At 41.2% G+C, this 26869-nt stretch overlaps 2 protein-coding genes across 2 annotated transcripts in view; one reads left to right on the top strand and one right to left on the bottom strand.

Moving 5' to 3' along the window:
• Positions 1–26869, bottom strand: part of LOC307159169 (cytosolic phospholipase A2 gamma-like) — a gene marked incomplete at both ends in the record, with an annotated part of 202050 nt that overhangs the window by 66274 nt on the left and 108907 nt on the right. The gene's annotated exons all lie outside the window — the stretch shown is intronic.
• LOC307158898 (cytosolic phospholipase A2 gamma-like) lies at positions 1721–12718 on the top strand. Its single transcript, XM_079871878.1, has 11 exons — positions 1721–1817; positions 2982–3007; positions 3347–3461; positions 3540–3682; positions 8010–8208; positions 8846–9076; positions 9601–9666; positions 9815–9919; positions 10244–10398; positions 11359–11524; positions 11606–12718. Exons 6-11 carry the CDS (start codon positions 8926–8928, stop codon positions 11779–11781), a joined length of 819 nt encoding a protein of 272 aa, XP_079728004.1. The 5' UTR covers positions 1721–1817; positions 2982–3007; positions 3347–3461; positions 3540–3682; positions 8010–8208; positions 8846–8925; the 3' UTR covers positions 11782–12718.

Here is a 26869-nt window from a genome sequence, read left to right as displayed (position 1 = left end):
AACCCCTTGGCTTTCAACCACCACTGAAGGGGCCTCATGTGTAGAAGACCCAAAGCTATTATGTTGGATGCCGCTGCCATGATTAAATTATTAATTCGTTACATTTATATAGTGCTTTTCTAGGAACTCAAAGCGCTTTACATGGAAGGGGGGAATCTCCTCAACTACCACCAATGTGCAGCATCCACCTGGATGATGCGGCGGCAGCCATATTGCGCTAGAACGCCAACCACACACCAGCTTATTGGTGGAGAGGAGACAGTGATGAAGCCAATCAGTATATGGGGATGGTTAGGACAGTGGTTCTCAACTCCAGTCCTCGGGACCCACTGCTCTGCACATTTTGTATGTCTCTCTTATCTGACACACTCAGTTCAGTTCATGGAGTCTCTCCTAACGAGCTGATGATCTGATTCAGGTGTGTTAAATAAGGGAGACATACAAAATGTGCAGAGCAGCGGGTCCCGAGGACTGGAGTTGAGAACCACTGGGTTAGGAGGCCATGATGGACAGAGGCCAAGGGGCAAATTTGGCCAGGATGCCGGGGTTACACCCCTACTCTTTTTCGAAGGACATCATGGGATTTTTAATGACCACAGAGAGTCAGGACCTCGAGGCCCAGCAGTCTTTGAAATTGCTTTACAGTGATGGCCTGGCCTAGCTTTATCCCGGACACCATGGCCAGGATGGACTTGATATGCGTGGGAGACATTGTAACGCGAGCCTGGCCAACCTTGTCAAAGATAGCCAGGCGGGAGCGCAGCACTCTGATAGGGAGTGATTCATGTAAGGGTGGAATTCCTGCAGTGGTTCAGTCTGCAAGAAATGCCAAATGACTAAAGAAATGTTATTAGCAAGATGGTAGAAAACTGCACATTTCCTGTCTATTTCACCCACTGCCACTTATACGGAAATAAGCGCAGTTACAATAGCTTAATATTTGTGGGAGAGTGTTGCTATAGAGAGTGATGATATTGTATTGCAATATGTAGCACTTCAAAGTCAATACCAAATCAAAGCTAGTTAGCACATTAGTTGTAATTGAAATGGTTTAATGACAAAATATGGTTATGGTTACACTTAAAATAGTTACAAAATAGATGTATGAGATGATGATAACTTATATTATTAATTGTACCCAGCATATATGAAAAATGTTACCTGAGAGAGAGAGAGAGAGAGAGAGAGAGAGAGAGAAAGAAAAGAGGAGCCAAGAATAAGAAGAGAGCCCCAAGAATGGGACCCAGAGAAGAAGAGCCAGAGAAGAAGAGAGCCAGAGCAACAGTTTCCAACGTTCTTTTATCCTTTCCCTGACCATGTGACTAAAACCCAAATGTGAGACATTCAAACTGAACAATCAGATAATTACACTTCGCCCACTGTACTAAAGGTGTGACAATTCATCGACCCCCAAAGTACAAACATGTTACCCTACAGGCCTAGATCACTATCAGAAACCTCTGTGCCTTTAGGAACTCCAAATGGTCATTGTGGTAGGAAGAGGGGGTAGAAAAACAGTCAAGCAAATATCTTTGTTCATTTAAAATATCTTGGATTATTTTCAATTCTACATTCACAATGATCGCAAGCAGCTCCCTCGAGAGCTGCCCGGGTGTGCTGCACTTCCAAAGAATAACACACACGAACAAATAAGTCATGCGTGTAATGTAAGTTCATGTTTATCACCTCCTCCTCCCAAGATGCTATCTAGACCTTCAGAGTCCTATAAAAGAGCCTCTTCAGTCTGATCTGAGAGTCGACGGCTGCTGTGCTGATATTGGTGAAGCCTCAGGATTTTACAAGACTATACAAGAACAGTGAGTATATGTCTTAAAGCTTTTACAGGGAAATTAATATATTAAGCCTATAGGCTTAAATTTATTATATTGTGACAACAATATATGAATGAATCCAGCCTTTTTCAAATTCTAATTTAAACTTGTCTGATACCAATGACCTGCACACAATTAATTAACTAATGATGTGAGTGCAAAGTTGTAGGGGTGAGCGGGACACAAACTAACGCGGGGCTAGTTGTAACACATGGTTTTACTCATGCTAGCATGACGAAACTTAGTGTATTTACTAGTTGCCATATCAACACTATACAGAGAAAAAATGTAATGCCAAAATTAAAAAAATCTTTTGAAGATATCACTGAACATTTATTTAACCATAGCAAAAATAAATTTCTTACTGAAGTTAAGTTTTGTGTTTATTTAAAATTAGACAAACCTGATATTATTTTAATCTTATATCTGTTATTTAACAGTTGAGATAATTCATTAATGCTGATCTAATCAGCAGAAGACACTAGTCGGGTTTAAATCCCAGTTGTGCAGGCGGGGCATGTTGTCACACTGCGTTACAATGAGCCACTATTAGAACTATTGCTATTCTACTCTATACTTTTATGAATTCTATTGAGAAACCATGAGAAAAAGTGAATAAAGACTGAGAGTCAATGTTCAGAAATGATTAATTATTATTATGTTTTGAACTGTGCTGTATAGCTGTGTATTGTAGTGTTTGTTGTCAAACTCAAAAATCACTTTATTTTAATTATTAAAAAATGCCCTTATTTTATATGAAAAAGTTAATAATTCAATTTTATTGAGAAAATATTTTAATTTGTCTTGTTTTTTTATTAGAACATTTTAATCTGTCATGTTACAGTGTACCTCACCTATGGGGCATGTTGTCACATTTCACTTCCATTCTTTCTGGGTAAATCAAGAAAAAAATACACTGTATTAATGAAACACAATCACATAATTGTACTAGACTCAAACAGTGTTCTCCCTTACATAGCAACTTATGTTTAAAACCAGTGGCTTTATAATTAACATTTGACTTAATGGAAGTTCAGGATTGACTGAATGAAATAAACAATGTTATAATATCATTGTTATTTTTAGGTTTTCCCCTTTGTATCTTTCAAATGATAAATTTAAACTTTAATGTTGAATTTATTGTTTTAGATGCCCGCATGTGGATCCTGGGAAAGGTACGTAATCCTGCTCTGGATAATTCTGAGAATATCGGATCAAAAAAAGGATTTTATTGATGGTTCCGCCTTTAACATTCATAGAACCTTTATAACGCACAAAAAGTTCTTTAAAGTAGAACAATTTTCTTCAGATAATTAAAATGTTTTTCACACTAAGATTTTTAAAAAAGGTTCTTTAGGGAGCTAAAAATGGTTCTTCTGTTGCAGCGCTGCAAAAACTAAAACATTTGAAAGCTTTATTTTTAAGAGTGAAGTGAACCACAAAATATTCAAATCTAAAAAGTATATATAAGTAAATATCTGTATGTGATTGTTAAATTCTGTCTGTCGCTGCAGTGGTTCGGTGAGAATCGAACACTCTCTGAATAAGAAAGAGGAGAAGTTTGTTGTCAGAAGGAGAAAGAAAATTCAGGAAACCCTGAAGAACCTTAATATATTCTGCAGTGATGAGGTACTTTGTTTATTTGCCTGGATATTTACAAACTGATGAACATCAATTGCTTGCTAAATTAAACGGTGTGTGTTTCAGGATGAGGTGCCAAACATTGCATTACTTGGATCTGGAGGAGGAGAAAGAGCCATGGTGGGTTTGCTGGGATCCCTGGATCAACTCCAGAAAGCAGGTCTTCTGGACTGTGTGCTTTATCTGAGCGGCGTCTCTGGATCCACCTGGTACAACACACACACACACACACACACACACACACACACACACACACACTCACACTCACACACACAAACACACACACACACACACACACTGTCATAGGCTAGTAAGAGCTGTGTGTGTAAACCTCACTCCCCTGGGGCCTCATTTATAATAGATATATTATAAGATAATTTCTCAAATGTGCGTAGGTGTTATTCCGAAAAAATAAAAAAACGTGCGTACGCCTGTCTTACAGATGTGAAATCTATAAATCGCAAATGATCTTGGAACTGTGCGGAGCTGAATGGAAACTGGAAAGGGTTTTTGTATTTGTGTATACTCACAATAAAAACTAAATATGGTGCTTTACAGTTTTTTTTACAATTGCTAGGACACATTTATCAATACTTAGTTTAGTTACTTTTTTAATCTCTTCACAGTCAAGCAACGCTCAACTTGACACAGTTCATTTTACATTAAAAAACTATTAAAACACTTTAAAACACAGATCAACTTATCCTTCCTGCAAACACTAAAGGTTTCACCAAACAAACACACTCATAAAAAATACATTTAAAAAAAACATCAGTATATTTACATTTTCTTTACAAAACAAGAATGACACTCTCTACTGTTTAGGTCTATATGTTACGGTCAGGGGTTGCATTACAGTACAGCATTTCTTACAGTTCACAAGTTTCCCCCATTTGATAGATGGTTACATCTAATTGCTTTGGTAGTATTTGATTTTTTAGATTCAGAATATTTTTCAATATGGTATTACTGTAGAAATGGTGCAAATTATATCTTATTAATTTTTTTGTTGTGTTAGGTTTTGAACTTGTGCTGAACAGTTTTGAAGTATGTAATTATGTGCAAATTGGCCTGTACATAAAGTTTGCATCTAAGTGAGAAATTGAAAGATGTCAGCATTGAATGGCTTTTGTGCTTAAAGCAAAGATAAATGATCCACAGTTTAGCTCACATTGACTGCTGTTGTGATCACAGTTTTTTTTAAAAGTGACTTAAGTATTGAGAAATGTGTCCTAGCGATTGTAAAAAAAAAAAAAAAAAGTTATTTGTAAAATAAACAAACATGATGAACTTTCAGCCATCTCGGTTTCCTTTGAGTCATCACAAAAAACTGACCTAAACTCGTAACCTATACACTTGTCACAGTTTTTTTCTTTTGTTTCTTTTGTTAGTGTTAATTATTTAAGTGAAACATTTTGTGTAAGCTTATTTATTTTATAATTTTTCTAATAGTAAATTGTATGTGTCCATCCATCCATCCATCTTCTACCGCTTATCCGGGGCCGGGTCGCGGGGGCAGCAGTCTAAGCAGGGATGCCCAGACTTCCCTCTCCCTAGACACTTCCTCCAGCTCTTCCGGGGGGACACCGAGGCGTTCCCAGGCCAGCCGGGAGACATAGTCTCTCCAGCGTGTCCTAGGTCTTCCCCGGGGTCTCCTCCCGGTGGGACATGCCCGGAGCACCTTCCCGGGAAGGCGTCCAGGAGGCATCCGGAAAAGATGCCCGAGCCACCTCAACTGACCCCTCTCGATGTGGAGGAGCAGCGGCTCTACTCTGAGCTCCTCCCGAGTGACCGAGCTTCTCACCCTATCTCTAAGGGATCGCCCAGCCACCCTGCGGAGAAAGCTCATTTCGGCCGCTTGTATCCAGGATCTTGTCCTTTCGGTCATGACCCACAGCTCATGACCATAGGAGAGAGTAGGAACGTAGATTGACTGGTAAATCGAGAGCTTCGCCTTGCGGCTCAGCTCCTTCTTCACCACGACAGACCGGTACAGGGACCGCATTACTGCAGAAGCTGCACCGATCCGCCTGTCAATCTCCCGTTCCATCCTTCCCTCACTCGTGAACAAGACCCCAAGATACTTGAACTCCTCCACTTGAGGCAGGAGCTCTCCACCAACCTGAAGCGGGCAAACCACCCTTTTCCGACTGAGAACCATGGCCTCGGATTTGGAGGTGCTGATTTTCATCCCAGCCGCTTCACACTCGGCTGCAAACCGTCCCAGTGCATGCTGGAGGTCCTGGTTTGATGAGGCCAACACGACAACATCATCCGCAAAGAGCAGAGATGAAATCGTGTGGTCCCCAAACCTGACCCCCTCCGGCCCCTGGCTGCGCCTAGAAATTCTGTCCATAAAAATTATGAACAGAACCGGCGACAAAGGGCAGCCCTGCCGGAGTCCAACACGCACCGGGAACAAGTCTGACTTACTGCTGGCAATACGAACCAAGCTCCTGCTCCGGTCGTACAGGGACCGGATAGCCCTTAGCAAAGGGCCCCGGACCCCATACTCCCGGAGCACCCTCCACAGGCCGCCGCGAGGGACACAGTCGAATGCCTTCTCCAAATCCACAAAGCACATGTGGATTGGTTGGGCAAACTCCCATGAGCCCTCCAGCACCCTGTAGAGGGTATAGAGCTGGTCCAGTGTTCCACGACCGGGACGAAAACCACACTGTTCCTCCTGAATCCGAGGTTCTACTATCGGCCGGATTCTCCTCTCCAGTACCCTGGCATAGACTTTCCCAGGGAGGCTGAGAAGTGTGATCCCCCTATAGTTGGAGCACACCCTCCGATCCCCCTTCTTGAAAAGAGGGACCACCACCCCGGTCTGCCAGTCCAAAGGTACTGTCCCCGACCGCCACGCGATGTTGCAGAGGCGTGTCAGCCAAGACAGCCCCACAACATCCAGAGACTTGAGGTACTCAGGGCGGATCTCATCCACCCCCGGTGCCTTGCCACCGAGGAGTTTCTTGACTACCTCAGTGACTTCAGCTTGGGTAACAGACGAGTCCGCCTCCGAGCCCTCAGCCTCTGCTTCCTCAATGGAAGACGTGACGGCGGGATTGAGGAGATCCTCGAAGTATTCCTTCCACCGTCCGGTGATATCCCCAGTCGAGGTCAACAGCTGCCCACCTCCACTGTAAACAGCGTTGGTAGGGCACTGCTTCCCCCTCCTGAGGCGCCGGACGGTTTGCCAGAATCTCTTCGAGGCCGACCGATAGTCCTTCTCCATGGCCTCACCGAACTCCTCCCAGGCCCGAGTTTTTGCCTCCACAACCACCCGGGCTGCAGTCCGCTTGGCCCGTCGGTACCCATCAGCTGCCTCAGGAGTCCCACAAGCCAGCCAGGCCCGATAGGACTCCTTCTTCAGCTTGACGGCATCCCTTACTTCCGGTGTCCACCACCGGGTTCGGGGATTGCCGCCTCGACAGGCACCGGAGACCTTACGGCCACAGCTCCGAGTGGCCGCGTTGACAATGGAGGTGGAGAACATGGTCCACTCGGACTCAATATCTCCAGACTCCCTCGGGATCTGGTCGAAGCTCTGCCGGAGGTGGGAGTTGAAGATCTCTCTGACAGGAGATTCGGCCAAACGTTCCCAACAGACCCTCACAGTACGTTTGGGTCTGCCGAGTCTGTCCAGCTTCCTCCCCCGCCATCGGATCCAACTCACCACCAGGTGGTGATCAGTTGACAGCTCCGCCCCTCTCTTCACCCGAGTGTCCAAGACATACGGCCGGAGGTCGGATGAAACGACCACAAAGTCGATCATCGACCTCCGGCCTAGGGTGTCCTGGTGCCATGTGCACTGATGGACACCCTTATGCTTGAACATGGTGTTCGTTATGGACAAGCTGTAACTAGCACAGAAGTCCAATAACAGAACACCACTCGGGTTCAGATCAGGGGGGCCGTTCCTCCCAATCACGCCCCTCCAGGTGTCACTGTCGCTGCCCACGTGGGCGTTGAAGTCCCCCAGTAGAACGACGGAGTCCCCAGTCGGAGCACTTTCCAGCACCCCTCCCAGAGACTCCAAGAAGGCCGGGTACTCTGCACTGCCGTTCGGCCCGTAAGCACAAACGACAGTGAGAGACCTATCCCCGACCCGAAAATTGTATGTGTCTGATAGCCTATTCTGTTGTCTGATTTTTTCACATGTAAAACGTGTAATAATAATAATAATGGTTCACAGACATTTATCTATTTGAATTAGAATATATTTATCTGTCAGGAAAATTTACGTAAAAGACTGTTTTCAAAGACTGTGATCAAATCTGCACGTACGCACGTTTTATAAATGAGTTCCCTGATCTCAAGAGGCACTCTTGACTCATGACTGATGCTAGAGGCTGCGATCTTTAGCCTCCTTGTTAGCGCGCCCGCCTCACACGACGGAGACATGTTTCGAATCCCGCTCGGAGCAGGTCGAGTAGAACCGGTTACACACACTCTCTCTCTCTCACACACACACACACACACACACACACAGACTGAATGTCATAAATGAGAGCATATGTTGTTCCTCTGAAGGTGCATGGCCTCCTTATATCAGGAGCCAGGCTGGTCCACCAAACTAGAGACGGTGAAAGACAAGATCGTCCAGAGACTCAGCGGTCCTGCAGTCAGCTGGGGAGATGCTTTTGCCAAACTGACTCCGAAACTTTCTGACCCAAAAGAAATCAGTTTAACTGACCTCTGGGCAGTGATGGTCATCACATTTGTGAAAGAGGTCTGTAACAATTTATTACACAGCCCTTCATGACTTCATTGATTTATATGATATTATGTAAGATAATAATTTAATAATAATTTATTATTTTTAATAGATTGTTGATAACATGACTTGCCCTTGAAAGCTCAAGGGAAACATTACTGTAACACTACTGTAACATTGATCTAATAACAAACTGAAGATCAACCTTGCAGGAAACATACACAAATCTGAGATTTATAAATCTTTTTTTATCCTGGAAATAAACAATGTTTAAATTCACATCTACAACTGAAGATATCAGTGATAGTGTGAACAAAGTCAAGCATGTTCACTTTTAACCAACAACGTACCAAGAATTGAGAGTTTAAAATTTAGACAGCAGAAGATATACTTTAAAATAATTTTTGGGGGATTTTTTTTTTTCCTTTTATAAAATTCTCTATATAAAATCTCTCGAAAAATGAAGTGATACTTGAGGCTCATTTTGGGTTTCCCAGATTGCCATACTGCCACTTTATAAAGAGAACTTAGCAGTGAACAAGTTAGGTTTTATGAGTAGGTTTTATCACTTGAAGTTGTTGATAGTTGAAGAAATGTAATGTCTTACACCTGTCTTACAGTAACATGATGCTGCAAAAAATGTTTTCTTCAGATAGACGAACGCAAACTCTCAGATCAGTGGGACAAGCTGAGTAAAGACCCGTTTCCAATCTACACAGCGATCGACAAGCAATGCAAACAGAGCAAAGATGGAGGTTCACTCCATGTGAAGCCGGTTATTCCCTCACTGGAGCGTTTGTGGAAACATCCAACTTTGGCAGCAAGTTTAAAAATGGCCGTAAGATCAAGGACCAGCCCGAGATGGACATGCTGTACCTGCAAGGTAACAAACTCTGTTACAGGAGAGTTTAATTGATTCTTATTGTTAATATTAGATTCTACAGATTCTCTAGTACACTGTACGTTGAACTGAATTAGAGAATAGTCTAAAATTGATCAGTAGTCTCTGTGATGTATTGATCTGGAGATAAGGTCTGTAGTATTTGATAATTTTCAAAACTGAAATATTAACAATAAAATTAAAATTATAGATATTTAAAACTCAGTTAAAAAAAACAATTATTCCTGCTGAACATTTTAAGGGCTCAAATTACATAATTGTATGCATCAGACTGCTTCTCATTATGAGACAAACACAAATTAAATGAATGTCCAGTTCAAAAAAAAAAAAGAGATTCCTCCTCAGTTCAGATCCGGCCTTTTCTTGAGCTGTGTCATAAAAATAGTGGAGTCAAAATAAGTTGTAGCAAAATGTGGTGAGGACACGTCCCACCCGTCTCCACTGTAAAAAAATGACAGGCTGTTTTTACCCCAATTATTTTAAACACTTAACTGTGTTTTCTGCAGCTCTGTGTGGCAGCGCTCTAGCTGATGGAGACGAGAATTACAAATTCCTCTGGGAACTACTGAAAGGTGCAACTGATATAATTTGTTTAAACATAAAAGACAGATCAACTTATCAGTAGATAAAAGAAATTAGAAATGATAATAAGCAAAAACACAAACTATAATTCTATGTTTTCTGATAAGAAGCACTTAATAATGTTCTCTTCTTTTACAGAGTACTCTGGATATAAAGGTCTGCTGGATTCTCTGGATGGTTGTGCTTTACCGCTGATCTATCTCCTCAGAGAAAGAGTCTGCCATTGTTTGGGTCCATTAAAAGGTTTTGGCCCTAGTTTAATCTTCTGGCCATTCGATAGGTTGAACTGTCTCTAATATTATGACAGTACAGTAATATTATACTGTACATTGTACACTTTTGATTTTGTAAACCACTTTAACCAACAAATAACTTTCATCTTGTAAGCAACTGAGATGTACTTTATAAGTTTCCATAAAACATCTGACCGTGATCAGAACCAAAACCAGTTTTACAGCCTGATGCCAAAGAAGAACCTTTTACAGGCTCGTTTTTTTAACTGGCAATTCAGTGAAAATAATAAACAGACTCATTTTACACTGTGATCTCTCACTCCACTACTGTCAGATAAAGCAGTGCCCCCCACTCTTAAGAAAAGTGAGACGAGAGACTATATAGACGCTGGACTGTTGCTCAACTCCCCCTACTTCTCAGTGCTGAGAGAAGAGAGAGACATCGACCTCATCATTTCACTGGATTTCAGTGACGGTGATCCTTTCATGGTATTATATAATTCTCTCTATATAATAATGCTCATATACTCTCATAAAAGCTGATTTAAAGGAATGTATCCACTAGAAATGTAAATTCAATTATCCTTTATTTGTCCTCATGTTGTTCCAAACCTCCAAAAGTTGTTTCAAGAGTTTGAGGCAGAATTTTCATTTTCTGATGAACTATCCCTTTAAGCAGTGGTTTGCCAACCTGTACTGGGGACCCCTCCCTCACCAATGCACATTTTGCATGTCTTCCTCACCTAACACATCTGATTCAACTTATCAGCTCATTAGTACAGACTGCAAGACTTGAACTGAGTGTGTCTGATGAGGGAGACATACAAAAGGTGAAGCGGCGGGGAGTCCTCAGAACAGGTTTGAGAACCACTGCCTTTAAGGACTAAAATACAACCGTATAAATCTTATTCAGAGCGCCACCATGACAGGTATGAAAGAGAGGCTGTGAGGGATAGAGACCCTGATTACTTATAACTTTTCACCGTCTGTGTTGTCTGAAACTCATTGGCAAGATATTTTTGCTGTTTCGTCAGCAGGACAATCCAAAAATACATTAAATAACAGTACAACCCACCGAAGAGATGTATGTCAATCCCTCACAGCCTCGCTTTCATTACCATTAAAAATCAAAGATGGCGCTACAGTGAATAAGGTCTCTTCTGCTGCTGTGTGAACGTGGCCATTGCGAGAGAGCCGCTCTGCGCAGTGCAAACGCATGTCTACAATGTGTTGTGGGGTTTTGTGTGTGGTTTCGGTAACTTCAGATCCAGTTACTGTTCTTCACCGGAGCTGCTCCTTTTAGGTTTTTTTGTGCTCACTTAAATGCTGAAATGCTAAAATTTATGTTCACACTGTCCATTTATGGGATTGACAACCATATTGAAATGTTCCATTCACACAACTCCACTAACCCTTTAAGTTATACTGAAATATACATTTCAACCACAGACAGTGAGGGAAGCTGCTGAGATGTGCAAGAAACGAAAGATCCCTTTCCCTGAGGTCAACATTCCTGATGAAGACGCAGAGAAACCGAAGGACTTCTATGTGTTCAAAGGCCGAAACACTCCAACCGTGATCCACATCCCTCTCTTTAATGAGGTCAACTGTGGAGGCAAGTTATGATCTTACAATGTCCTGAATAAAACTGAAATATCAACTGTGTTCTGATTTAAGTGTGTTAATGTTTCTTTAGATAAACTTGAGGAGCGGAGAAAAACATATAAGACCTCTAAAGATTCTTACAGCGCTGAGATGATCACTGAACTGATGGAGGTCGCTGGACAAAACATCACAAACAACAAAGGCAATCTGCTGAAAGAGATTCGTCTGGCCACTGAAAAAAAAAAAACTGTAAATAGATTTAATTAAAAGATTTTAAAAGCTTTAGTTTAATAAAGAGGTTTTATTTAGAGACACCATTGTTAGTTCCCAGCATGCTTTGCATATGGCTGGAAATGGAGAGTAAATAGCACAACATTTTTTTACAGTGTAGTTTTTTATTGAACTAATGAGAATCTGAATATAGGCTAAACTGCTCTTCATATCAGTCATTTTCACATTTACATTTTTACATTTACATTTATGCATTTATTACATTGCAATGTAATGCATTTATTACATTCATTTACATTTATTTTGGCAGACGCTTTTATCCAAAGCAAGGTACACATTTACATTCTTATCAGTTTTATAATAAATAGTTTTATAATCAGTAGCCTACTTAACATGCGTTAGCACTATTACTTTCTTCTGCAAAATGTGATTTGTGTGGAAATATCAGATGTTAATCATTTCTGTTTAAACAATATGCTACATATGTTAAAAATATTTATGCATGCAATTTGGCCATTCTGTCTTTTCCCCCCGAAAGGCATCTGGAAACAAATTTAGCAGTTTTTAAAGTTTATTAGAACCTTTAGCAATTATTGAAAGGTTACTCAAATTCTAAAATTCACACATTTTTCCACTAAATTGCATAAAAACAACTTCTCTGTCACACAACACATGGTCATTCTGCCTGGCTGCAAAACTGCATTGTAAATGACGTCAGCAGAAAAATTTCAAGTCATGATCGCATGGTAACAACACACACACACACACACACACACACACACACACACACACACACACACACACACACACACACACATATATGTTACTAATTTATACCTATAAGTGTTGATCAGTTTGGTAGCATGTTAACTAATTTTCAATATGCCAATATATCAATGTATCCATAAGAAAATACATAAAATGTAGGCTAATTGTTCAATAATATGTTGTATTCAATAAATCGGACAACAAAAATGTTGATAATGCTTATTATTTTGCAACTTTTAGCAACAAATCTGCCAGCCTGTATTTGGAATACCATATTAATCTGCTTCTGTTACATTATATTAATAAACTGTAAAAACAAGGTTTTGTCCTCGTCATTTGATATTATACAGCAAACAGCAGAAATGCTCATTGTTATAAACTGATGGTTTTGGTCCTAGATGCTGATTGGACAATACAGAGTTTGTAATAAAACAGCTACTGTGTATAAGCTATTACTTATTATTATTGCTTATATTTATTTAAGCTATTTCCTATTGACATTTTGTTAGTATTTTGGACATACACTATTTTAAATATGTGGTCTTATTAGTTTCACAAGCATCAAGATGTTAATTCTTTAAATAGAGTGTAATATCCCATTATAAAAGTGTTCAATACACACACACACACATTTTTTTTTTTTTTATAATCATGTTTGCAAAATGCATTTATTCAAATTCCTTAGAATCAGCATAAATCTGTTCATTGTGAAAACGATTAAATCAGTTAAAAATATGAATGGTTTACATGTCTTGCTGTGGAACAAGCAAATGCATGAGACTTAATAAATAGATTTAATGATAAATATATAAACCTGTTGATTGTGTATTTAAAACATTCAGTTTATTAGTACTACTACATAAATCTCATTCTCATTTATATTTTGTATGACAAATTTGTATGACAAATTATGTTTATTATTAGTCTATTATACTATTTAATCCAAATGGATGAAAATTTTATGTGAAATTAAAATGCATCTTAAATACAGGCCTAATATGTTTGGAGGTAATAGAGTTCAGAAATTTGGAAGCAGTAAAGGGTTAAGTTGGAAAGATCTCATTGTACCTCAAATTACGTTTTGACCGTTACACAATGCATCCTCTTAAAGGCCCCCTGAAATCAAAATTTCTAATCTAATCAAAAGTTTTTTAGCTTTTAGTATGAAATGTTAGCATTAAGTTTATGAATTAGCTGGTGTGTTCAAAACCAATGACAAAATTCGTATTTAGCATTCAAAATTACAGTCCCTCACTTCCGCTAAAATGGATCATGGATTTTTATGACTTCCCCACGAGCTTCAGCTTCAGCTTGTTCATCCAGTAAACTACTTCATTTCATTCGTTTGTCAAATAAGAGGTGTTCACGCGTGTGTGTGTGTGTGTGTGTGTGTGTGTGTGTGTGTGTGTGTGTACCAGGTGGATCCAGAGACTCCGCTCAGATAAAGCACACAGAAGACCTGCTTTCTGGAGTTGATCCAGGGATCCCAGCAAACCCACCATGGCTCTTTCTCCTCCTCCAGATCCCAGTAATTCAATGTTTGGTACCTCATCCTGAAACATTAAGCATGTGTCATTTTCACAATCTAGAGCAGGGGTGTCCAAACTCGGCCCTGGAGTTAGGGTTAGCTCTAACCCTAACCCTAACACCATACCTAGAGATTGGCATGGGGTACTTTCCATAAGATCATCTCTCAATGCAAATCAAACTAGCTATTAGGCTAACTTAAATAAAACCATGCCAATCTCTAGGTATGGTGAAGGCTATGTGATGATGTGGGGCTATTTTAATTCCAAAGGCCAAGGGAACTTTATCAGGATGCATATCCTAAAAAAAAAATAAAAAAAAAATACTTAAAAATAAAAATCTGCCTGCCTCTATGGGAATTTAACATAGGGGTGTCCAAACTTATGCACCCTGTATTTTAAGGAAGAACATTTATTTATTTACGATACATTATTCATTCACAAAGAAAATTGGTGTCCTTAAAGGTTGGATTTTTCCTAACTTTTTAAATTAAGGCATTAAGTTCAGTTTCCAAAAGATGATTTTTTATTCCTCTTTTTAGTCAACTTTAGTATGGGTGTCTAAACTTATGCATAGCACTGTAATTAATCATAATTTGACAATAATAATAATTATTAGGGATGCACCGATACCGGTATCGATAGGGCTGGGTATTGTTCAAAATCTTTCGATCCGGTGCTGGGTAGGGATGGGTATCGAAAGCCGGTATTAAACGGGCCCCGGGGCTGAATTTTGAAAGACCGCTGTATCGATAAGCTCGGACGTTATCGGTTCTGCTGTCGCTACTTGGAAAAATACACGTAATGTTATTATTGCTATAAAGACGTTTTTATCTCGCCAGCCATTTATATATACCATAATATTAAACCATTTCGAGAGCCCTAATGAGTGACGATGGAGGACAGAACTAAACATTCAAACATAGCCTGGTTACACTCACTTCAGATTTGTGATTAGTCTGATTTTATTTTAGATTTTGGCTTCCAAAGATTATAATAATAATATATTTGAGGTAAAACCATTAAAAACTATAGCTGCATTCCCTTCGCAGCAGTAGGCTACGCTCTCATTTTTCCCTAAAACTCAAACGTAACGACAGAATCAAATTCAGCATTCAGTGATTGTTGTAAAATGCAGTCTAGCTACTGTTGCTAAATTGCGGGACGCGTTTAATAATAAAAGAGCTATTAATAGCACAAAAATATGCTCATGAGATGCTGTTCCCAAGGCGGCGCGCGCACTCCAAAACACACCGCAACGAGATGAGCAAATTATACTTTCGGTTTCATGTGCGCGTAACGATCAAATATACACATGTCTAAAATGGACATAGTTATGGAAATAGTTGGGAGAAAATATAGTGCATCAGTCGCCTATTAGATCTGCACTCGGTCTTAAAGAGGCAGTGTCTAATAAACATGCTGACGATTGCACCATTACTGCGAATTAAACAACAAAAGGCAAAGAGGAAATCACTCACAGCTCTTGAATGAATAACTTAAGCTTTAATAAGCATTAATCTATCTATGATAAACTATGCAGCGTTATTTTACATTTGATTACTAGAATTCTGTTTAGACCATACCTGAACAGTAGTAGACCTTCCTGAAATTAAAGCACTGTGTAGACCTATATAATGTGTATCTTTTTTAATTGTTTATCTTTTGTTATATATATATATATATATATATATATATATATATATATATATAGGCTATATATATATATATATATATATATATATATATCAGGGGTGCAAACAGCGCGCTTTTCGGCGCCTCACGCTTTTTTCACGTCAGTTTGGGTGACTTGTGTGAATCGTGCAGATCCGAAGAGTTTTTTTTGAGAGGGTCTGATTATAATTTAACCAACAGTAATTCTGGATTGCGTCCACCAACAAGTAAATAGGAAATAAGCGAATCAGAACACTGCGCGCCAAACCAGCAGTATGTGCGCAAGCGTGAACCACTAGTGTTTCACATTTCACATTTCTCTCTGCGTGGCGTGGAGTGTCCGTTTTTATGTCGGCTCTCATGTTAACTGGTTAGAGCTTGTGTTAGAGCACAATGCCTGCGTGACACACACACTACTGGAGCCGCGCCAAAACCGCGTGCTAGAAATAGAACCGCAACCGACGCCTATTTTTCACGCGACACGCAAGAGTGTTGGAAGTTTTCAGACAAAATAGAAGGCGCAAATAGCAATACAGGCTGCCTAAATTCACATTAGCCGTTTCAATAGGGAATGTTTAAAATAAATAGATTGAATATTTGCTCACAAGAATGTAAACGAATAAATCTAGCCTATATATTTTTTACATTTAGTCAAATTCATTGTCAATGTGAGTAAAAATAAGAGATCAAGACTCGACCTACATCTCTCTCTCTCTCTCTCTCTCTCTCTCTCTCTCTCTCTCTCTCTGTGTAATTAAAGGGAGGAATTAGCAATGAGACTTGATCTTACAGAAGCACGGGTGCAAGTAAGGGTTGGGGATGGGTGGCAATGTAGTATCTGGATATTTGCCGCGGGACGAGGGCTTCGATTACCTCTCTATTTGAGAGGTAATCCCTGATATATATGATATGATCCCTGATATATATATATATATATATATATATATATATATATATATATATATATATATATATATATATATATCAATCAAAAAGTACCGACAAGAATACCGTTAAAGTACCGGATCGATAAGCAGTATCGGTAAGAGTAGTAATACCATTAAAACCGTAACGATTCAGATGTTCCAATTCGATTTCGATTCGCAAGCTTTCGATTCTCGATTTTAAATTAATAAAGAAATTAAGAGCCACAAACCTGTATATTAAACTCTTTTTATTTTAGGTACACTTGGGTACATTAAAACAGAACCCAACTCTATATTTCAAATGAATAGACAGGATTTTTATGCAAGTCAGAACAGTCGCTTGCCTTGATCAAACATGATCAGGTTATTTTATGTTTAAGATTAAACATACATAAAATCTCACAGCATTAGCTGTGGAGGCTGCAAGCCTATGAACAGTGTAGGAAAACGTCTCGGGTTATGACTATAACCCTTGTTCCCTGAGAAGGGAACGAGACACTGCGTCGTTGAAAACGACTCTTTGGGGGACGCTCCCTTAGCGTGCGCCTCTGAAGTATGAATGAAACTAATCCAATCCTGATTGGTGTTGCGTCATGACGTAACATGTGACGGCATAACCGGATGCATAAAAGTGACGCTGGCACACACACACATTAGCCTCGCGATGAAGCAAGCCGCTCTCAGGCACTGAGGGGTGTGGCAGGACGACGCAGTGTCTCGTTCCCTTCTCAGGGAACAAGGGTTATAGTCATAACCCGAGACGTTCCCTTTCGAGGGAACTCGCACTGCGTCGTTGAAAACGACTCTTTGGGGAACGAATGCCCACTAGGCCACGCACCGAAAAAGGCCTGCCCTAGAGTGAAACTGATCTCAGACACTCAGCTAGGACTAGAGCATACGTGCGCCAGGCGTACTAGGGAGGTGCAGACTATAAAACCTGATAAAATGTGCGGGGTAGCCCAACCGGCTGCCTCACAGATCTCCTGGAGGGGCACTCCCGAGAGGAGGGGTCTAGAGGACACCATGCCTCTAGTAGAATGAGCCCTTACAGCCAAAGGTGAAGGCAAATTGCGCACCTTGTAGGCCCACTTATGGTTTGTTTAGCCGGGAGCCCCTATTAGGTGATCCAAAGCACACTGCAGTAAGTCCGACCTCCTCCAAGAAGAGGACCTCTCAAGGAAATACTTGGAACTCTGACTGGCAGAGCAAGGAACCTCTCTCCTCTTCTGCCGACACATGTGGTGGAGGATGAAATGTTTGCAGGACCATGGACCTAGCCATGTTAGATTGCACTTAAGGCACATAGCTGGGTCGCGGATGCAAGATGGCCTTAACTCCGCCGGGGGCAAACCCCAAGCAAGCTGGTACTAATGCCAGGGCTTGGAGATCTCCCAGTCTCTTTATAAGAAGTAGCTAAGAGAAAGGCTATCTTGAACGTGAGGTCCTAGGCAAAGCCAACTGAAGGGATTCGAAGGGAGCCAGGGATAGGCCTTCGAGAACCACCGCCAGATACCAGGAAGGAACCCTGGACCTGACTGTCAGTCTCATCCTCTATGTACCAAGGAGAAATAGTATGACCAGTTGGTGCCTCCCCAAAAGGCCCAATATTCAGTGGTGCATGGAACGCCGCAATGGCATCCATGTGCACCATACATGTGGACGGGGAGAGATTCGTAGAGAACGATCTTGGAGAAACTCAGAACTGAAGCCACTGGGCAGTTAACTGAGCCTAACTCATGTTCTCTATACCAAGCGGAAAAACATTTCCACTTAAGGTCATATAATCTCCTAGTAGACGGAACCCTAGAGATAAGTATGGTTCCGTGCACCCCAAATGATAGAACAGCATCTAGGTACTGAGCCCCCTCAGAGGCCAGACCCACAATTTCCACAGTTCTGGCGAGGATGGAATATAGTGCCCTCCGCCTGAGATAACAGATCCCTCCTCAGAGGAATCTGCCATGGCGGAGCTATCAGGAGTGAAATTAAGTCCGAAAACCATACTCGGGCCGGCCAAAACGGGGCTACCAGAAGTCGACTGATGCCCTCCTGACGGACCCTCTCCAGGACTCCCGGGAGCAGAGCAATCGGGGGGAAAACGTACAGGTGAAGCCTCGGCCAGGCCTGTACCATGGCATCTAACCCCAGCGGGGCTGGATGAGTGAGGGAGAACCAAAGTGGACAGTGGGACGTCCCTCGAGACGCAAACAGCTCCACTTCCACTGGTCCAAACCTCTGCCATATAAGCTCCACCACCTCTGGATGGAGTCTCAATTCCCCGGGCCTCAGCCCCTGCCTCGACAGGATGTCTGCTCCCTGATTCTGAACCCCCGGGACATATATTGCTCTTATAGATAATATTTTCCCTTGGGACCATAAAATAATTTGATGCGCCAATCTGGATAGAGGGCGCGATCTGAGTCCCCCTTGTCGGTTCAGATACACTACCACTGATGTATTGTCCGAACGTATCAAGACGTGGTAACCTTTGATGTCTGGGAGGAAGCTCCTCAGAGCCCTGAACACAGCCAACATTTCTAGGCAATTTATATGCCAAGAATGATGATGGTCCTGCCACAGACCCCTGGCAAAGCGGCCGTATAACCGCGCCCCAGTCAGTGATGGAAGCGTCTGTCGAAACGGTTTTCCGGCGACATGACGCCCTTAATACTGGCCCTTGGGACAAGAACCAAGGATTCTTCCATATTAATAGGAAACGAAGGCATCTGCGCGTAACCTTTATTATACGGAACGGATTCCCCTTGGGGGAAAAACCCCTTGGCTTTGAGCCACCACTGAAGGGACCTCATGTGAAGAAGGCCCAAAGGAATTATGTTGGATGCCACTGCCATGAGGCCCAGCAGTCTTTGAAACTGCTTTACAGTGATGGCAGGCCTAGCTTTATCCCTGACACCATGGTCAGGATGGATTCGATACGTGCGGGAAACATACGTGCCTGCATCGTAACCGAATTCCATACCACGCCCAGAAAAGTAGTTTTCTAAGCTGGTTCTAACACACTTTTCTTAGTGTTGAGTCTCAACCCCAAATTCTGAATGTGGCCAAGAACGACATCTCGATGCCGAACTTCCATTTCTCGATACTGGGCCAATATGAGCCAGTCATCGATATAATTCAGAATACGGATGCCCTGAAGCCTCAGTGGAGCCAGAGCTGCATCCATACACATAGTGAACGTGCGGGGAGAGAGTGCTAGGCCAAACGGAAGAACCCGATATTGGTACGCTTCGCCCCCGAAAGCGAACCTCAGGAACCTCCTGTGACATGGAAGGATGGAGACATGAAAATAGGCGTCTTTTAGATCTATCGTGACAAACCAATCCTCGGATCTGATTTGATTCACGATGATGGGAATAGTGAGCATCTTGAACCTGAATCTCCTCAGAGAACGATTCAACTGCCTCAAATCTAAAATCGGCCTCAGCCCGCCATCCTTCTTTGGAACTATAAAGTACCGGCTATAAAAACCCAGACCCCCTGTCTGGTAGGGGAACAATTTCTATGGCCCCTATGACCAGTAGAGTCTGTACCTCTTGTTCCATAACCCGAGCCTGTTCTGGAACCACTGCAGTCGGTACCACCCCAGCAAACTTGGGAGGTCGGTGACTGAACTGCAGTCTGTACCCATATTTTATAATATTCAGGACCCATATAGATATATTCGGAAGGCTTTGCCATTCTTCTACAACATCTACTAAGGGAACCAGCCCCTCGAGACTGACCTCGGGTGATTTCGAGCACTATTCTCGACCTCCTGAAGCGGAGGACCGACAGGAAAAAGTCGAGAAAGATTTTGTGACCACAGTTGGTGCCCTGTTCCAAGCTTTTGGGGCGAACGCCACGGTGTGCGTTCGCTGGAAAGCGATGTGGCCTGAAGCTCACTTTATGGCAGGATACAGACATCGATTTCCTGAGGGCTCCCCCAGAGGGGAGGCTCTTTCGGTTTCGTTCTCGACACCCTGAAGCGGAGGACCGGCAGGGAATAATCGAAAACAGTTTCCAATCTGCGGACAGGAACACTGCCTGGCCGCAAGCCTTTTTGGGCGGGCATTACAGCGTGCATTAGCTGAAAACCGATGCGTCCCGAAGCGCAGTTGACGCTGGATACAAACATCGATTTCCTGAGGGCTCCGCAGAGGAGCGATTCTCGCTCGTCCCTCCACAGGGGGGACAGCCATCTTCGTCTCGTTTTCGATACCCTGATGCGGAGGACCGGCAGGGAAAAAATAGAAAACGATTTTCGACGTTCGCTGCTCATCTTAATTCTTCAGAATTAAATGCAGCCAAAAACACTGGATAAGTGAAACACAGTCTAGATGGTAGGCTGAATTAAAATATCTAACTTCTTAAAGTGAGATAATATATTCCATCATTTCAATTCCATAATTTTAACTCATAGAATTAAATGCAGCCATAATCACCAGACAATATACTGTTTTTATATTTATTTACACGGTCTCGTAATCTACACGCTGCCTTGGCAAACGCGAGATTCGAGCCGTTATAATATTTGGCTTTCATCCCTCGAGAAGAAAGTCATCAGGTGCGAGGTTGAAACATCCAAAAGCGCACGGAATTTAGCACGCGTGCCCGAGATATTTCTCAATAAACACTGCCAGCACTCTCAGGAGCTGATTGTGAATGCCTCGCACCCAAACAGTATTATTTCACAGATCGCGTGTATCCCTTTTATTGCAGACTCGTAATCTACGCGCTGCCTCAGCAAACGCGAGATTCGAGTTGTTCACAATATATTTGGCTTTCATCTCTCGAGAAGAAAGTCAACGGGCGCGAGGCTGAAAAACCCCCGAAACGCACGGCTGTGTGCGTCGAGATATTTCTCAATGAACACGCAGCCAGCACCCTCAGGAGCTGACTGTGCATGCCTCGCACCCACACAAAATCTTGTTATTTATCTAATATAGATTCTGTATTGCAATGCAGTGGGACAATTCTTTATTTTTGGGTTACAAACAACACCGGCGAGTGTGACTCATGTTCCTCGATCCCAATGCTGAGCACCTCCACTCCCTCAGAAGCAGATAGCTCGAGCATCGGGCACTCGTCACGGGCAGAAGAAACCACATCGCGGGCTTCTGCGTCGTGAGCGAGCGTTATAGAATCTGCGGATGATGAACGAGAAAGTGCCTCGGCAGTCTCGTTCTCATCCGCGAGATCCTTCTGCGATCCCCACGATCTAAGCCGCCGCGCCGCCTCAACGGACGCGGGACCCGAACCGCGGGGATCGCGAGCCTGGCCTTTATCAGAAACCAAACGGGAGCGCAGCACTCTAATCGGAGTACTTTCACAATGTTCACAGGCAGCCCCCTCGAGAGCTGCCTGTGCGTGCTGCGCTCCTAAACAGTATACACACAACTGATGCGTGTCCCCACCCGTGAGAAATATAGGGCAGGGGTGCACACACTTAGTGTATCTTCCACTCGCATAATATAGTGGTTTTCAACAGACAAACAACACCAAATAAGACAGACAGTTTCACAGAGAACGCTTGCTGAAGAGCAAAAGCTAATGTGTGTGTGTGCCAGCGTCACTTTTATGCATCCGGTTATGCCGTCACATGTTACGTCATGACGCAACACCAATCAGGATTGGATTAGTTTCATTCATACTTCAGAGGCGCACGCTAAGGGAGCGTCCCCCAAAGAGTCGTTTTCAACGACGCAGTGCGAGTTCCCTCGAAAGGGAACTAATATCGGCTTTTGGGTGATAGATAAATATCAGGGCCTGAATTTCTGTGATATTTTTTTGGTTGATTTTAAAATGACTGATTTGGTTTTAGAATCTGTGGATTAATATACTCAACCTACAGGCTAAAGTGAATCAATGTTTGCAGGAATTTACCGCATTATAAGTGGGAGACCAACGGGAATGATTAAAATGATGCGCAAAATACCACGCCGAAATTAGAGCCTTGAATATGGAAAAAAAATCGATTCGTGGTCCCTAAGAATCGATTTTGAATCGACCACATTTTAAAAAACGATTAATCGAAAATCTAATTTTTTTGCCCAGCCCTATTAACATACAGCCGTAAAACTTGAAAATCAGTGTTTCCCACACATAGACTAATTTGTGGCGGTGCGCCACAGGATCAACACCGGCTGTCTGCCACATTGCGTTTCGTTATTCATTTAAAAAAAATTAAATAGTGTTAAAAGAAAATGAATAACTCTCCCTCCATTTCTCTCAGCCGCCAAAGCGAATTTTTGTCCCGCTAAAGCCATTTGAATGGTGTGATGTAGATGACTGCTGCACTTGTGACAGGGCGCATGTTACTGATAGAACGAGCAGAGAGAGAGAGAGCCCTGGCCGCGCGCGCACTCACCTTCTTTAAACTGTCTTGCTCTCTCTCGCTCCCTCAGGCATAATAATCAAAAGCAATTGAGAATTGACACAATGGTAAAAGATCGGAAGACCGAAGTTCATGTCGAGCATTCAGAGATTTGTTTATTTTTTTCCTGAATTACCGCTGGGTGTGAATTGTGCTAAAAAAACGTTGCCTCATGTACTCTGAAAATTGTTACGCATCAGCTGAAATAAAAACACTTTCAATAAACAAACAAAACTATCCAGTGATGAAATGTTTCCTGTGTTGACAAAAATCTTGTGCAATGTCCTAAACTCCCGGGATAATAAAACGCGTGCCATAGTCCGCTAATGACACGTCCGATTCTCAAACTAATACTCCTTTGAACCGATTACATTTAATGAATGGTTAAAACAACTGATCTGTCCAACACTGAACTCACGAGACGTCTGAATCGGTGTATAACAAATTGGTAACACTTTACAATAGGGTTCCATTTATTAAACTCTAGTTAACTACATTAGTTAACATTAACTATTAATAAACTGCACTTCTACAGCATTTATTAATCTTTCTAAATGTTAATTTCACCATTTACTAGTAGCCTACATTATTTAAATAAAAAGTTGTATTTGTTAAAAGAACCTTCCACTTTTTTTGGAAAATAGGCTCATTTTACAACTCCCCCAGAGTTAAACAGTTGAGTTTTACCGTTTTTGAAACCATTCAGCCGATCTAATGTGTTTTCTTTTTTAATTTCAGGGCTCCAACTAGGATTCTAGGTCTCCAAGGTCAGGGCATGCAAGAGGTCATAGACCTTTGTTAAGTGGCAGGGGAAGTTTATTTTCCTTTCTGTTTTAAATGTTAAAATGTTTTATTTTTTAATGTTTAATGTTTTATTTTATTTCAATATTGCCATAGTGTTATTTATTGCTCTTTAGAATGTGGTAATAATCAGTTATTTGGCCGTATTGTATCAATTTGCATTATTGTTCCGTCATAGCAACCAGTCAAGCGGAACTAGTGAATGACCTAGTAACAGTTTGCTCTGTAACTTTACAAAACTTGTAATGTAAGCCTCGTTTTGTAAAATTTTCTTCAGTCGAAAAGTAAATTTAGCAACAGTAGAATAAGCGGGATAATAGACTTAACGCCATTAGACTATCCAAAGTTAACACACTCTGCTGGGCGTTGTGGCTGCATTACAAACATAGAATGTGCATTAACTTTGGATGGTATAATGGCATGTTGTCCAATGTCCATTATCCCTTTATGTTGTACCTGTTTTGTCATTCCTGTTCACCAAATGTTTTTAAATAAATAACTATTAACAGTTTTCTTATTGTCTGCAGTTGATTGCAATGTTTTAGAATATGGGTGATTCTTTTAATGATGGTTAATATTAAATCAGAGTGATACAGTATTTAAATTGTACAGTGAGAAACTGAATTTACAGTGATTAACTGTTATCTACTGTTTATAGTACTGTATTGCATACAATACATAACAGTGCTTAACTGTTTTTTGTATGTAAATGCAATTGAAATCAGTTTATTTTTTTCTTCTACAGTAAAACAATCAATACTGTAAATACAACTAAAATCAGTGTTTAATTGTTTATTTTACAGTGAATACACAAAATACTGTAAATGTAAGTACAGTACCCTTACTGTAAAACGTAGTCACAGTAACTTACTGGCAACAACTAAAATCAGTGTTTAATTGTATTTTATTTTACAGTGAATACACAAAATACTGTAAATGGAAGTACAGTACCCTTACTGTAAAACGTATTCACAGTAACTTACTGGCAACAATTAGCCAGTAAGTTACTGTAAATACAACTAAAATCACAGTATTTAACTGTTTTTGATTTCACAGTGTATTCATAAAATACTGTAAATAGAAGTACAGTACCCTTACTGTAAAAAGTATTCACAGTAACTTACTGGCTAATTGTTGCCAGTAAGTTACTGTAAATTTTACGGTACATTTTTTACAGTGTATGCACACTGTACACTTTTGATTTTGTAAACCACTTTAACCAACAAATAATTTTCATCTTGTAAGCAACTGAGATGTACTTTATAAGTTTCCATAAAACGTCTGACCGTGATCAGAACCAAAACCAGTTTTACAGCCTGATGCCAAAGAAGAACCTTTTCACCGGAGGTGGCCTTTGCATTCGGAGGCCAGTTTTATCAGGCAATGACTTTGTAGGCCGTGTTTGCACACAAAGGTACTACCTCAAAACTGATTTCAGACAGGCTTCTGAGGCAGCACAATGCTTTAATGATCTACAACAAAATAGAGCAAGCAAATATTTACTTGCCACAATAGTAATTACTTGCTAGAAATAACATCAAAAGTGGAAAAAGTTGGTTAAACGCATACATTTACACGCAATCTCCGAGAGGAGGCCCCTTCGGTTTCCAGACATTTCAAGTGAAACACAAAGGCTGATACTGCTTTCCACCAAGATGTTTTTATGTTCTAATTCCTTAGAAACCAAACATGTAATTTCCAAAGAAACATATTGCCCATTGAGAAATATTATACAGCCGAAAATGGTTTTTAATTAGAACCTTAAAATAATCAAGAGATTATTCTTAGAATAATCTAAGAACCTTTAATCTGATGAGTGTATTTGTTGTCGGCATTACAGGTGTTGACCTGCAGAAACTGTGGACCTGGGGCAGGAAATATATCTTCCTTTACGGCATGAATGGTGAGAAGAGACTCGTTTGTTAACTGGCAATTCAGTGCAAATAATAAACAGACTCATTTCACACTGTGATCGCTCACTCCAATGCTATCAGATGCAGCAGTGCCCCCCGCTCTTAAGAAAAGTGAGACAAGAGATTATGAAGACGCTGCACTGTTGCTGAACTCACCCTACTTCTCAGTGCTGAGAGAAGAGAGAGACGTCGACCTCATCATTTCCCTGGATTTCAGTGGCGGTGAAGATCCTTTCGAGGTATTATATAATTCTCTCTATATAATAATGCTCACATACTCTCATAAAATCTGATTTAAAGGAATGGATCCACTATAAATGTAAATTCAATCATCCTTTATTTGCACTCATGTTGTTCCAAACCTGTATACATTTCTTCAGTGGGGCACAAAAAGATATTTTTTACATTGACAGGTTATTACAAACACTGTGCATGATTTACAGTAAAAACAAGAAAGAAAACCGGTTTCATTTTAGCCATTTTTATGTGGCATATCTTAATGAGTTCTAGGCCTAATACCTGGAGAGCTTATTTCCATTATGGAATAAAAAAAAAGTTTAAAATGTGGCCACATTCACACAGCAGAATAATACGATTGTCACTCAGTACTGTATGAGTCCTTAATACGGTTACATTCACACACATCTCAGTTATTTACAGGAGTGACAACTGCATTCTATGGCTATGTTCACTGTCATTTTTGACAACCACATTTACTACAGGTGTGTGAGCCTCAAAATTCCCTGATCTTATTACAGTAGCCTCTCAAATACTGTCTGTTTGGATCTAAAGACTGGATCTGAAACCTTTAGATGACACACAGCTCATATCTCCATCGCTGCAAGTTACCGAAACCACACATGAAAACCCGCGGCACATGGTAGACACGCGTTCCCTATCGCTCAGTAATGTTCGACATTACGTCAGAACGACTGATGAATTGGGATCTCACAATAACCTTCGAGTGGTAACAGAACAAGCCAATGCACATTGGTGAGAGAGATTTACATCGCAAGCCGCTCCCTCACTTCCGGGTATATAAGGCAGCGTGCAAACACTCACACCAAGCCTTCGCTTCGGAGCAGAGCAGAAGTTGTTTCGAGAGGTTGAGACAGAATTTTCATTTTCGGATGAACTATCCCT

This window comes from Squalius cephalus (genome assembly GCF_949319135.1).
Source record: "Squalius cephalus genome assembly, chromosome: 5".
NCBI classification, from domain to species: domain Eukaryota; kingdom Metazoa; phylum Chordata; class Actinopteri; order Cypriniformes; family Leuciscidae; genus Squalius; species Squalius cephalus.
This window is presented reverse-complemented; position numbering and strand designations above follow the sequence as displayed.

Excerpts from the sequence above, each read along its gene's own strand:
- LOC307158898 (XM_079871878.1), top strand. The coding sequence starts at position 8,926 with ATGCAAACAGAGCAAAGATGGAGGTTCACTCCATGTGAAGCCGGTTAT. Across the intron at positions 10,399-11,358 it reads GTGACGGTGATCCTTTCATG|ACAGTGAGGGAAGCTGCTGA; the intron begins GTATTATATAAT and ends TTTCAACCACAG. Across the intron at positions 11,525-11,605 it reads TAATGAGGTCAACTGTGGAG|ATAAACTTGAGGAGCGGAGA; the intron begins GCAAGTTATGAT and ends ATGTTTCTTTAG.